This window comes from Gymnodraco acuticeps, unplaced genomic scaffold (assembly GCF_902827175.1).
Source record: "Gymnodraco acuticeps unplaced genomic scaffold, fGymAcu1.1, whole genome shotgun sequence".
NCBI lineage: Eukaryota > Metazoa > Chordata > Actinopteri > Perciformes > Bathydraconidae > Gymnodraco > Gymnodraco acuticeps.
Window position 1 is genome coordinate 354,607 of NW_022989872.1, and position 14,288 is coordinate 368,894.

At 39.6% G+C, this 14,288-nt stretch overlaps 1 protein-coding gene across 5 annotated transcripts in view; it reads left to right on the forward strand.

The window, feature by feature from the left end:
- grid2ipb (glutamate receptor, ionotropic, delta 2 (Grid2) interacting protein, b) overlaps positions 1-14,288 on the forward strand; it is a 52,208-nt gene that overhangs the window by 18,109 nt on the left and 19,811 nt on the right. For all 5 annotated transcript variants that reach the window (XM_034197374.1, XM_034197351.1, XM_034197355.1 and 2 more), the window contains 3 exons: positions 5,853-6,137; positions 10,453-10,538; positions 13,292-13,361. In XM_034197374.1, the coding sequence (XP_034053265.1) occupies positions 5,853-6,137; positions 10,453-10,538; positions 13,292-13,361 (441 nt within the window). The remainder of the gene's footprint in view (positions 1-5,852; positions 6,138-10,452; positions 10,539-13,291; positions 13,362-14,288) is intronic.

Sequence of the window (14,288 nt, forward strand, 5' to 3'; positions counted from 1 at the left end):
GGAGAAACAAAACCATTACCACAGTTTGTGATGCTACCACTAGGGGGCCCAGTGTCTCAATTATAGTCAATAGATGTATAATGCAGCATTCTGTAAGGGGCTGTGCTCCCTGTGAGGATGGATTGCATTCAGAATGAAAATAGAAGACTTCCTTGAGCTCAGCTGTAATGTACTGCACTGTACTTCTGATTTCATGTCAAACCTTTATTTAACCAGATTGGTCCCTTGAGAACATAGATCTCTTTTTCAAGGGAGACCTGATGTATTGCCAGCATATCTTAAATGCTTTAAAGGTCACCTATTATGCAAAATCCGCTTGTTTATGTATTCTCTACATCAACATGTGTCCCCTCTTCTTCATGTCTCTTCTACATCAACATGTGTACCATTAGCCAATCAGCAACCAAGGTAACCCCCCCCCACCTTATCACCTGAATCTCCTCCTAGAGCACCATTGTGTTCTTTGTAACCAAATCTCTCTCAGAGGGGCGTGGGGAGGGGCTCCTTATTTTCATCTAAAGTAACAGACAGAGAATCAGCACTTTGGAAACAGGGCTGAAACAGAGGGGATAATGGGATGCTGCAATGATCTGTTTGGTGTTTCAGCCAATCAGAGACATGTTCTGTATATATCTGAGACCTATAATATATTGATGAAAAACAGTGTAATAATTTTAATTCGGAAAAAAACGTTGAACATGTGCCAATATTTCTATGTAGAATACAATCAGACCTAGATCTCACTAACTAGGAGGAGCAAAAGGAAGTGACATGACAACATCATGCCTTTTGATCTACAATGTTTAAAATAATATTTGTTCTGCCGCCAAAAGATAGCATGCTAATATACAAAAAGCAACCCTCATATTGTAAGGATCAGAATTTCTTCTGTTACATCTTTATACAGTTTTCTTAACATCAGCATGAAAATGACAGCATGTTCCGGCTCTAATGAACTCCTTACTACGCCTATCTTAAAATACCTCTATGTGTTCAGCTATAAAGAGAGAAGATAAGGTGTGCTGTTTATTCAATGATCTCTTCACACCAGCGTTGTTAACAGAAGCCGTGACCTTTAATATCCGCATGCAAGTGGGACTTCATTACCCCCCACTAGGCATTAGCAATAACAGCACAGGTCTTAAGGTCCTCTATATGTACCTGAACAGCTTTTCATAACTCCAGATAATGAAATGAACCGTGGTGGGGCATCACAATCACTCTGCGGCTGTTCCCTCTCTCTATCCGTGTCTCTGTGCAATAAGTGTGTCCTAATTGCTTTATTTAGCTGTCGAAGTTGTTTTTACGCCTCTTAATTCGCTTCTTCAGGACGTGCCGTAGCTGCTGTCTCTCTCTTGACTTCAGTGGCGTGTTTGTTTCTAATTACTCAACTGGTGATGTTTTTCCCATGTCGGAGTATGTGCGAATCCAAACACTCAGCTGGATGTTAATGCCGCTGTGATTCAGCAAACATGGAATCAAATGATTAACTTCTGACTCGCTCCATGTGTCAGCTGGGGTTTGGTTCTCTTTCATTCACATTAACAAGTGCAGTCTAAAATGTTCACACTTCATTTAGATTCAGGCTCTTGTTTTATTCCAAAATGAGATGATTTGAGTCAGTTTTACACTAAAGTTTACTGGGACTAAAGCAATCGTTTGACATTTTTCAGAATACTCTTATTTATTCTTCCTGCCAAAAGTTAAACGCTAAGATTGATACCATCTTTACTCCGTCTGAAATGGATATTAATCTTCTTATCTAACTATTGGAAATAAAGCAAAAAGGATTATTTGCCAAAAAGTCAAACTGTTGATTTAATAAAGAACTGTCAGTGGCTCAGTTTAGCTGTTGGACCAAGATGTTTGCCTTTGCAGACCATTTTCACGCAGAGACCCAGCTGAAACCTTGATGTGGTGTTTTCTGTTTGTCTATCGATCTCCTCCACCCCCTGAGTTTTTAACACAATGGATGGTGTCACACCTACACAAGCACCCTAATTAAGCCACGCTCATTTAACCCTTTCACAGCACAAACGCCCACTTGATTAGCTGTCAGGCTTACAGTAATCAAATGCCGACATTATAAGATCCCATTTACACGCAAACGCATACGAAGCGCAAACGAACCGAATACGATATCAAAAAAGTATTCCGTTCACACGAGACCGCTCGAAAGCGCTGGAGACGCTGTAGTACATATGCCGGGCCTGTAAGTGGCGCCACAAAATACACTAAAAGCAGCAAAGAAGACCCCGAGCCTGGTTGCCCTTCTGTTTATTCTCCGCGGTGGATTTAGCAACATGTAGTTCATGTAGTTCTCCATGTCCACTTGTTGCTGATGGTTGTGGTAGAGGAGCTGTAGATTTTGCTCTAACATCTGTAGCATGGTCAGTAGCAGTAGCTACTGACCATGCTACAGCAGTGAGAAGCAGAAGTGGGGAGAGGAGGGGCTATGGCTTCATCGTTATCAGGAAAATTACCATATAGGACGTACACACGGAGCCGTTTGGCCCCCCAGAGCGTTCTCGCCGCAGATCTATCTACCTTGGAACCTGTTATCATTTTAGGGGTCCGTTTCCGCGGTTCCGTTACGGCCTCGTGTAAACGAACGAGCTATACGAAAGAGAAAAGTAGCGGATACAACCCGTTTCGTTCCCATGTAAACAGCACCTAAGACACAACAATGTATTCGACCAATGGCCTGCATATTGTGCATCTATTGCTTTATCTTCATACAGTTTATGAGCAATTCATATGTGGTATTAGCAAATATTAACTTGATAATTCTGCGGGATGGGAACTTGAATTAAGGTTGAAAACCACTGCTGTATAAATGGAATGCCAAAAAGCCACCAAAACTGTGTAAAGAAATGTTATTATTAGTGCAATTATGATACCTTACTTTGGTAGCAATAACAAGAATTACCTATTTTTATGATACCTTACTTTGAAAAGAGCAATTCATAGTATTTTACTCAAGTCGGAAATAAAAGAATGTGAGAAATTGTGATTTAATTGTAAACTATCTTTTGAAAGAATATGTTAACAACACGACAAGTCTGACTTAAATTAATCTGAAACGCTGTGTTTCCAATACATTCTGTTCACAAAAAACGAGAAGTAGAACAGTAAACATGGATTTTGTGGCACAATAAACTAGCAAAAAGTAAAACCGGGGGGGGGGGGGGGGGGGGAGAGCATACTGTACTGTACATGCTGTTTCATACTGAGGGCTGGCTGCGTAACAATCAACAAACAAACAATGGGAACAAAACAAAATGAGTCGTCACCCACACACAAGGACAAGAGAAAACATTTCATTCAGTGATCAGAACTGCTGCAAAGAGACAAGGCAGCCGTCCACACAGGCATTCACTCAGACGTTGTATAATTATACCTATGAGGATATCCACGCTCTCTCACATTTATCTTAAATTGCTCTAATGCCTTACCATAAACACTTTTTCTATGTGGGCACAAATAGTGATGTAACTGCATTTCTGAGTCTTTTGTTCTTTAGTCCCTGAACCCTAATTGACACGATTGCAATGGAGACAAATGAATGATATGATTCTTGAGTAAAGCTAACAGAGTAAATAACTATCTGCAATTCATCACAGACTGATGGTAGACTTGTAAGATAAGGCACTTTAATGAAGAAAATGAAAATTCACTTATTTGTTTGCTTGCCCAGAGTTAGATGAGAGTCTCTTCTGTAACTGTGCAGCCATTCAAAACTTATTTTTTACAAATTATGGGCTTTAATGTTCAAAAGGCTCTTTATTTTTCTCCTACTGCCTGTGCTGCAGAACCTCTTTTCACCTCTGTCTGAAACCAGAGCTCAGTCTGCTCTGATTGGTTAGCTGGCCGGCTCTGTTGCGATTGGTCAACCGCTTAGAAATGTCCCGCCCCTTAGCCCCTTATCACGTTCAATGTGTTGGAGCATTAGCCAATAGGAGTGCTAGTGTTACATATATTCTCGAAACTCCCTCTGGAGGGTTTAGGATTTCAACCTTTGCAGATCATTTACATGCACTAAAACTTATATAACACTACAGGAAAGGGAAACCCCAGAAAGCATTATAGAGAGGCGAAGTCACGCCCATCTACTTCCACCCCATGGGACCTTATTTCTGAAAAATTATGTATTGAAGTCAATGGGGAGAGAAAGATTATCTTTCGATCCCGTTTGAATTGTGCCACGAATTACACATATGATGTTTGTCAATCTTAAAAAAAAATGTCCATGTCAAAAAAGTCACAGTTTGTCTTAAAACTGTTGAAATATAAGACTATGAAAAATACGCAACTAGAAAGACTACAAATCCCAGAGTAAGTGAATTTAGTTAGCTGACATTAACGTTACACATTACACTCGTGTTACTCACCGAAACCTTGTAAAGCCGGTCCCGCATGCTGGAACCGACTAACTCCCCTTGTGTGTATGTACAGCTCTCAACTTGGCCAGACTTGTAGTGATTTTCACCTCTTTTAATACTTTTCGCTTCATTCTGAAAGAAAGAGGTGAAATGTGCTAACGTGACGGCCATCTTGGTGTTGGTGACGTGTGCAAGACCACAGTTGTAGTTCATTGAGCGTTTCACACAAAAAAATGTGTTACTTCACAGTTTTACGGCACATTTTTATTTGTTTGACTTGCAAAATTATCTTTTAAATTGACAAACATCATATGTGTAATTCGTTGCACAATTCAAACGGGATCAAAAGATAATCTTTCTCTCTCCATTGACTTCAATACATACTTTTTCCGAAATAAGGTCCCATGGAGGTCCCCCGGAAGGGGAGGGACTTCGCCGCTTTAAATAATTCCAGTTGCATCATGGGAATTGTAGGATCCAGCATTGTTGGGACTACAAGTCAGACATATCTGCTTTTTCTGTACCAATTTTGACTGTTTGTTTTTAAAGTTTGTCTTACTTAACGTTATGAAGTACTTTACTCAATCTCTGGACTACCTCTTTAAGAAAATATAAGGAAACGGAGCTTCCAGTGTTTGTTCTCCTCGTTGTTAGTATGTTGTGAAAATGTCAACAGCTGAGCTTTTTCCATTAAGAACTGAAGCTGTTGGAAATATACCAGACTCTCAATTTAAATCAGAATAATTATTCAAACTGAAACATATCCACCCACTGATTTGATTAGGCATTCTTTCCTAGTCCTCTTAAAGCTTAAAGAAATTTGGATTTGTTGCACATTGAGTGTTTCATTGTCAGAATGGTAAGGTGTGAGTTCAGTACGATGATGACAGCTTTCTGCTCGGTGCTCACACTGACAGAGTGACACAGAGGTGAAGCGTGGACGGAAGTGTGGGAGAGAGTGAGAGAAAGATAGAGAGGGAGATAGAGAGAGAGAGAAATCCCATGCTCGCCCACTCCCACACCTTTTCCCTCTCGCTGTATTCTGGCTCTGGTGCTGCACGCTGCTGCAGTGAGACTCCGGCAGGCAGCGAGGGACAGCAACATTTCCTCACTGTCTCAGAGAAAGATCTTTTATCTCCGGCTTCCTCTTCAGCTTCTCTTCTTTTCTCGTCTCTGGGGACTCAAGTCCAGAGGGAGAAACCCGTCAGCTGTCCGTCTTCAAGCCTGTTGAATTGAATTAGAGTGGACTTCAAAGATAATCACTTTTTAGAATCTGCTCAAGCTGGATTTTCTGACTTAAAAACTCTTATTTCACCGGGAAAATCTGAGGTCTTGTGTTTTCCGAAATGGATTGAGGCGGATCTGTGATGTAGATCCATACTCTTACCTTTTTTTTTTTAAACTCTTGAGGACAAAAAACTAACAGTCGCCCTCTTTATCCCCCCCCTCACATGCCACCATGTTTGCCAGAATCTTCATTCCCAAGAAACACCGGCAGCGTTTCGACGAGTCCGTGTCCCAGAACGTGATCAACCGGCTCTGTCGCAGCAAGAGCATCAGCGAGCCGCAAGGAAGGATCCGGAGGAGTCGGAGCGAGGATCATTCGGACCGGCACCACGGGTCCAAACGGGCCAGCTCGGTGCCAAGAGATGGGGAACCAGGGGGGAAAGGGGAGACGGAGAGGGAGAGGGACCGGGGGGTAAGGAAGTCCAGCTCGGGGATACCGCCACATCCCCCCCTCGGACCCAATCAGAGGTGAGCACACATGTTCTTTTTGTTAGATTCAAGATTCAAGGCATTTATTGTCATTCGTACGTAGCGACAGTGTAGTTATGTCGATGGAGATCTTAGGTCACAGGCTCCTCCAACAGTGCAACACAATAAAACAGATACAATAGTGCAAGTGAATAGAAATAAAATAGAATAGAAATAGTGCAATACAATTAATTGAAATATGATATATTAGATACATAAGTTGTAAGTTGCAAACAGGTGAATGTTATGGATGTTCTAGTTCAGGTGTTCAACAGTCTTATGGCCGTTAGGATCTGATTAGTGTTGACATCAGGTAATCCACAGGTTCATTTCCACAGGGAATGGGATCATATCAAAAATGAATGTCATGCTTATCCTGATCGTGATATCCCAATCTTAATCCAAATGAACCCTTAAACAAACTTGGATCACTTTAATTTTCATGGAAAACAATCTTTTTCACACATAGGAGAATTGTTTTTTAGTAAACATCCTTTTTTAGAGGAAGACAAACTATCTTCAATGAGGTCATCGTGAATCGAAAGGTCCCCGTGCATAACTAAAGGATGAAAAACAGCAACCGTCTCATTTTCGTTATGTCAAAAATGCACTTTATTATGCAGACACTCTTAAGCATTATGTCTTAAAAATATAACTAGAACAGACAACAGTGTGTCTCTGTTCCATCCTTCCTGTTTTCCTGTCATCTTCAGATTCTTTCATCTTTTACCTCACGTTTTCCTCGGCGTCTACTCGCTAGCTGACCTTAGGAAACCCCAAATCCGTGTGTAAAAGAAGACGTTTTCAAACCCTACGACACATGTTACAAAGACCTCAAGCGCAGTTTTTATTAAGCCAAATAACCAGATCTTTTAAAAACTGAAACTACCTCCCCTCCTGAAATCCCTTCATCTATTCAACGTGTTAATCCTGCACTGTTGTAGAGCTCCTGACCGTTCACCCTCTCATGTTATCCTCCATCCACTTACACACTGATTACACGACTGTCCACTTAATAACACCACAGTGGACTTAGTGTAGGATTACAGTCCGGGTGGCAGTGCACGCCCACACCATCTAAACCCTGAGATCTGTCTCTCCGTCCACTCACTCAGGATATATGAATATGTCAAGTGTGATAATACCGACAGGTCTCACTACAATAGCAGGCAGACTGATTGTGTGAAATGAGACAGGAGCTGACGTCATGTGGTGTAAAAGGCACCGTCACAAAAGCATGCTAAACTCAAATAACACCCCTCTCTAGAGTATTGTGCAACACTGCGGTCTCTCCCAGTGTAAGAAACTAGACTTAAATGGAGAAAGAAAATAGATTGAGAAAGAGACAGAGTTGAAGATTAATAGATATTCAAAAAATAAGGTAAAATATAGCGATAGAGAAGAAATAGAAGGAGACACAACAGAGATAGATTGATGGATAACATTCAGGTCAGTCTTTGTAGGAGAAATTTGATATACAGATCGAGAAGAGATTTTAAAAGAAGACAAATTGGGATTGATTGATGGAGAGAGGAATAGATCCGGATAGATAGACACTTAGAGACAAAGCTATATATACATGGCTATCCTTACATGTTTGACACTACAGTAAATGGTTTCTAAAGGCTAAAATCTCCTTTGTTTACTTATGTAACATAGTGACATCACTTTGTAACACTCATTACTATTGGCTAACGCTCCAACACATTGTACGTGATAGGCTAAGGTGCGGGACATCTCTAAGCGGTTGACCAATCACAACAGAGGCGGCCAGCTAACCAATCAGAGCAGACAGGGCTCTGGTTTCAGACAGAGGGTGAAAAGAGGTGCTGCAGCACAGGCAGTGTGAGAAAAATAAGGAGCTTTTTGAACATTAAAGCATGGAGACATGTAGAGACACTACACACTGATATACACCTGAACATCAGCAGGAGAGGACTCTTTAAAGTAGAGACACTACATACTGATATACACCTGAACATTAGCAGGAGAGGACTCTTTAAAGTAGAGACACTACATACTGATATACACCTGAACATCAGCAGGAGAGGACTCTTTAAAGTAGAGACACTACATACTGATATACACCTGAACATCAGCAGGAGAGGACTCTTTAAAGTAGAGTCACTAAATACTGATATACACCTGAACATCAGCAGGAGAGGACTCTTTAAAGTAGAGTCACTACATACTGATATACACCTGAACATCAGCAGGAGAGGACTCTTTAAAGTAGAGTCACTACATACTGATATACACCTGAACATCAGCAGGAGAGGACTCTTTAAAGTAGAGTACACTACATACTGATATACACCTGAACATCAGCAGGAGAGGACTCTTTAAAGTAGAGTACACTACATACTGATATACACCTGAACATCAGCAGGAGAGGACTCTTTAAAGTAGAGACACTACATACTGATATACACCTGAACATCAGCAGGAGAGGACTCTTTAAAGTAGAGACACTACATACTGATATACACCTGAACATCAGCAGGAGAGGACTCTTTAAAGTAGAGACACTACATACTGATATACACCTGAACATCAGCAGGAGAGGACTCTTTAAAGTAGAGACACTACTGATATACACCTGAACATCAGCAGGAGAGGACTCTTTAAAGTAGAGACACTACATACTGATATACACCTGAACATCAGCAGGAGAGGACTCTTTAAAGTAGAGACACTACATACTGATATACACCTGAACATCAGCAGGAGAGGACTCTTTAAAGTAGAGACACTACATACTGATATACACCTGGAAATGATCACAATGGAGCCTCTTTAATCTGAGCTGTCCATGGCTCATGGTGCTGATTAGGCTACTGTTTCCTTTCTCTCCTCATACAACTACAATGACTACTTATCTCATTTAAATCTGACTTTTGATGTCTTAATAATAGACATAAATTAACCAGAGAAAACTGTATTTGTTATCTCGAGTAAACAAAAATATTTAACTTGTGATCTCAAGATAACAGCTTTTTAAAAAAAAATGGATTCCCTGCTGCTGTAGTCATTTGTCATATTGCACACTCAGTGGTTTCGTTATAAAGTGACTGATTGTGTAATTTGGGTTGTTATAAATAAAATCCTTTGCAAAATGTCTGGGTGGAATCATGTCAACTTGTAGAAACAGCTGGTGTCGAAAGAAGGGAATCAGGAGAGGCATTGAGCAGCCTGAAAGTCTCTCTGTTAAGTGTTCACTGCTGACACACACACACACACACACACACACACACGCACACCCATCTGCATTTAGCTGGTCTTGCATAACAGCCAGTAGTCTATCAAAGGACGGCTCTGTCTGTTTACCCCCCCGCGTTTTTGTTGTTGTTGTCTTCCCCCTGTTTACATATCGAAGCAGTGTACCCTTTAGCGGTTTCCAAGGCAACGCGCTGGTGGATAGAAACCATAAGTGTCTCATCTTAACGGGAGGTTTCTGCTTGTACTCCTCCACTGGGGAGGGGCGTAGCAAAGCACCACCATCAGCAAAATGTCAACGCTTTAATAACAAGAATGTCCTTTCCTAAATTCTTATTTGTTTCTAGACCAGACTCCCACCTACAGAAAGAGACAAATGAAAACACAATCAGTCTTGTAAACAGCAGAGAGTGAACCCTCCCAAACACACGAAGGATGTTAAGCATCTGAAAAGTTAAAGGACTTCACGATTCATGCTGGAAACTATTGTTATAATTAATTGTTTAATCTCAAGCTCTCAAAAGTGAGGCGTTCCCACCTGTCTGTTCTATCATTCTGAATTAAATATATTTGGTAATTTGGGATTTTTGCTGACATTTTAATCACTCAATCAAACTTGATTTATATAGCACCTTTTGGGCCAATGAAATGCACTTGCTTTAAAAGTGATTGATACAAATAGGATGTTAAAAGAAGTCAAATGTTGATAATAACGTAGAATAAAACAAGTCTTAAATCAAGAATACTTTTCATGACGCTGTTTGGAATCCTTGTTTAATCCTTTATTATAATAATAATAATCCTTGATTCAATTTGATCTCCCGCAGAGAAGGTACAAAAAACAGAAGAAATAGGAAAAGCTCTTAGCATAAAATAAAATAAATTGTGGGAAACAAACAACATTATCTCGAAAAGTAAATACAAAAATATGTCATGATTCTCTCTGTTAAGCTTTTATGTAATAATGTATCTCCTGTTTCTTGTATAAATGTATTTATTTATTTTATTTAATAAGAGGAACTTCCATAAAACCCAATTTCGCCCCTAAAAATGTAAGATAAATTTAAAAAAAAATCTGATTGTGAATCTGTTTCCTCAGGATCGTTCGTGTTTATCGGGGGAAGAAGAACTTCGGCTTCACGCTGCGAGGCCACGCCCCCGTCTGCCTCGACTCCGTGATCTCAGGTACACACTCCTGATGGAGTCCTCCTCTGTGTGTGTGAGAGTGTGTGTGTGGTGCTTGACCCAGTGTGTGTGTGTATATATAAACGTGACTCACCAACAACAAAAGGATGATAGGAAAACACTCAGCACAGGCTGTTCTGTGCAGGAACAAACACTTTAAGCATCATGTTTATTTTCATGTTCAATACAAATTGTTGTAAATTGAGTCACGATGCAATATTACAAACGAGGTATAAAATAAACCGGGGTGGTTTTTAATTAGAAATGACATAATTTGATCTCATGTTCATACTTATCATGCACTTTAGTCACATCCGTCACACTTTTATACATCATTTGATTACTGATACTTTTTCTTCACAGCATCTCAGAAAAGGGTCCTTGTTTTCAGCCCGATTACCTCTTTCTATCTTTAATGGACGCTAATATGGACCCTTATAATTAGCTGCTCTTAAATAACTGTTTGCTCAAGGATCTCTTATGTTTGCAGAGATTCAAAATGCCTAAATAAACACATTTTAAAGAGTCCTCTCCTGCTGATGTCCAGGTGTATATCAGTATGTAGTGTCTCTACTTTAAAGAGTCCTCTCCTGCTGATGTTCAGGTGTATATCAGTATGTAGTGTCTCTACTTTAAAGAGTCCTCTCCTGCTGATGTCCAGGTATATATCAGTATGTATTGTCTCTACTTTAAAGAGTTCTCTCCTGCTGATGTTCAGGTGTATATCAGTATGTAGCGTCTCTACTTTAAAGAGTCCTCTCCTGCTGATGTTCAGGTGTATATCAGTATGTAGCGTCTCTACTTTAAAGAGTCCTCTCCTGCTGATGTTCAGGTGTACATCAGTATGTATTGTCTCTACTTTAAAGAGTTCTCTCCTGCTGATGTTCAGGTGTATATCAGTATGTAGTGTCTCTACTTTAAAGAGTCCTCTCCTGCTGATGTTCAGGTGTATATCAGTATGTAGTGTCTCTACATGTCTCCATGCTTTAATGTTCAACAAAAACCTTTATTTTTCTCATACTGCCTGTGCTGCAGCACCTCTTTTCACCCTCTGTCTGAAACCAGAGCCCAGTCTGCTCTGATTGGTTAGCTAGCCGGCTCTGTTGTGATTGGTCAACCGCTTAGAGATGTCTAATATATACATGGTCATCAATTGGTATACAATTTGTTGGACCGCTAGCCAATAGAAGCACAAGTGTTACAGAGTGATGTCACCAGAAACTCCTTCCTGATGGAACTTTGGGATTAATCACAGGGCCCCTTTAAGGGATGCGGTAGGGACAATTAAGTGACATTCAAGTTTTTATGGTAGATAGATATTATAGATACACCTAGAAGAGATTTGCACTTTGTTGTTCAATTTTCTAGTTTATTATTTGATCAATAATTTGTGTTGGTGTATCTCCTCTGTGGTAAAACACCATTTTTACCAGAGATATTATTCACAGAAAATAAAACTCTATATATTAGTTGGCGAAAGAGCTTCTAGTGAGCATATTAATTACTTCCATTTTCTTTCATTTCCAGCAGTAAAATGTTTTTTAATTGACTGTTATTGCTCTCCCAAACAAAAGCACCAGACATGAGAGGCTGTGAACTTACTGGTGAGGGGGTTTGCCAGGTTCCTCAGTGGTGATGGGGGAGGTGTGTGTGTGTGTGAGAGTGTGTGATGACGGCACTGTTCCCGCCCACCCTTATCTCCTACCATCATGTGCTGAAGCGGCAGCGCTGACTCAGTGGGCCTTATGGAGGACGATATGGAGAAGGAGGGGGTGCAGAGCCTCTCATCTAAACACAGATCCTAACTCTAACAGAATCAGACATGTTTTTTTTATCCCAGGGGTAAAATAGATTTGATCACAGGTGCTCCATTTTAGAGTGAAATAGAAAAATCAATAAAAAATAATAAAAAACAAAGTGAAATATTTGTAAATTCGTAGAAAAATTCTATAAAAGAAACAAATATATTAAATATATAACAATATAGAAATTTCAACTTGTAAAAATATAATTATAATAATAATATAGTGGGTGGAAATTAGATTTTCTAACGGTTGCTCTATTTGAGAATACAATAAATAAATATATATATTAAAATCAACATAGAGGACTAAAAGTAAAAATTAGAAAATTGAATTTGAACTTTTAAAAATGTTTAAATATATTAGTATCTATAAAAACATGAATATTACAACATATACAGTCGTGTTTAATATCTATAATTATATTAATCTTCAATCGCAGACTCAAACTCATCTGTTTTGACTGCACCTTGGCCAACAATGTTACATAAATAATGATTTATGTAATGATTTATGTAACACCTAAAGTGTTTTGCTATTGAAAGCTAACGCAGGATATCTTCTATAGGTTGAGATAAAAGCATCAGCTTAACTTGCTGGATTGTACAGAGTTATACAGTAATTCAAAGTGAAGTGAGTTTTGCGTAATTAAACAGCTTGTTATTTCCAGGTTTGAGGTAAAGAAAACAAACATGATTCATTGTGAGTGAAATCCAGCAGTGAGTTGACGAGGAGGACGGTGCAGTCGGAGCGGGTTGTTTTGACAGCACTGCTTCCTTACGTAATGACAATTAAGCATGAAGATCATCTCATTATGTTGGATGTCAGACTGACAGAATCACATTAGTCACCATCTTCCATCTGTTCAGCGCACCTTGTTAGCCAGGAACCTTTTTTTTTAAAAACCCTGATTGATGTTTGATTTTCTGCCATCTTTCCTGTCTCTTGTAGACAGTCCTGCGGAGGAATGTGGACTGAAAACAGGCGACCGCATCCTCTTCCTGAACGGACTGGACATGAGGTTTGTCTTCAATGAAAAACAATATTATTATTATAATCTTTTTTTCATGCTACGATTCTTTTTCTTTCTTTTGTTATACTTATTATTATTTTGTATTTAAGCAGTAGTTTTAGTTGTACTTTGTCTGTCCCTACTCTCCAATGTATTTTACTTATTGTAGAAACAAGTACAATGAAATAAACTGATACCGTAGTATTTTTATAAATAAAATATAATATGAAATCATTGCAAGACACACACGTTTTGTTTACCCAACAATTCTAGCTAAAAACAAATCCGTCTCAAACTACAGAAAATACCTGGAACAATCTCTACTTTCGACTTTATGTCGCTGTATATTTTACTGTCTTGAAGACCTGTGATTATTATCATTATTTATGAGTGCTTTTGTCTTCAAACCTACAGTGCTATCAGCAAATATAACATGTTATTAATACATTAGAGGCACGAGCGTTATAGAAAGTGCTAGTATTAACATGCAATTAAATCATGAACATAGTTGTCAAATACTGTGGGAAAAATCAAACAGCTGATAAATATTCAACATTTTGGAAAATGTGCTTTTCTGCCAGGACTTATGTGAGAAATGTCCAATATGTCAGACTATTCTGAAAGTCACTGGGTGCGTCTCACTTCGGTTATTTTTCATTTCCTCGCTCCTCGGTCTCAGTATCACCGGAAGTTGATTTGTCTGCGCCATCTTGAGTACCGTCCCAGTGGCCTTATCTTTGCCGGAGGATCGAGGAGTGATAACGGAGGAGCGATAATCGAGGAACTACCAGACCATCCTCCGGTGAAATCCTCAGACACTCGCCCCGCCCCCTTACTGTGTATCGCTCACTGATTGGACGATGCAGCGCATGCACTGATCTGGCTGCTGTCAGACGATCAGCTGTGCGGCGTCATCACAAACGGACGTCGCTTCAC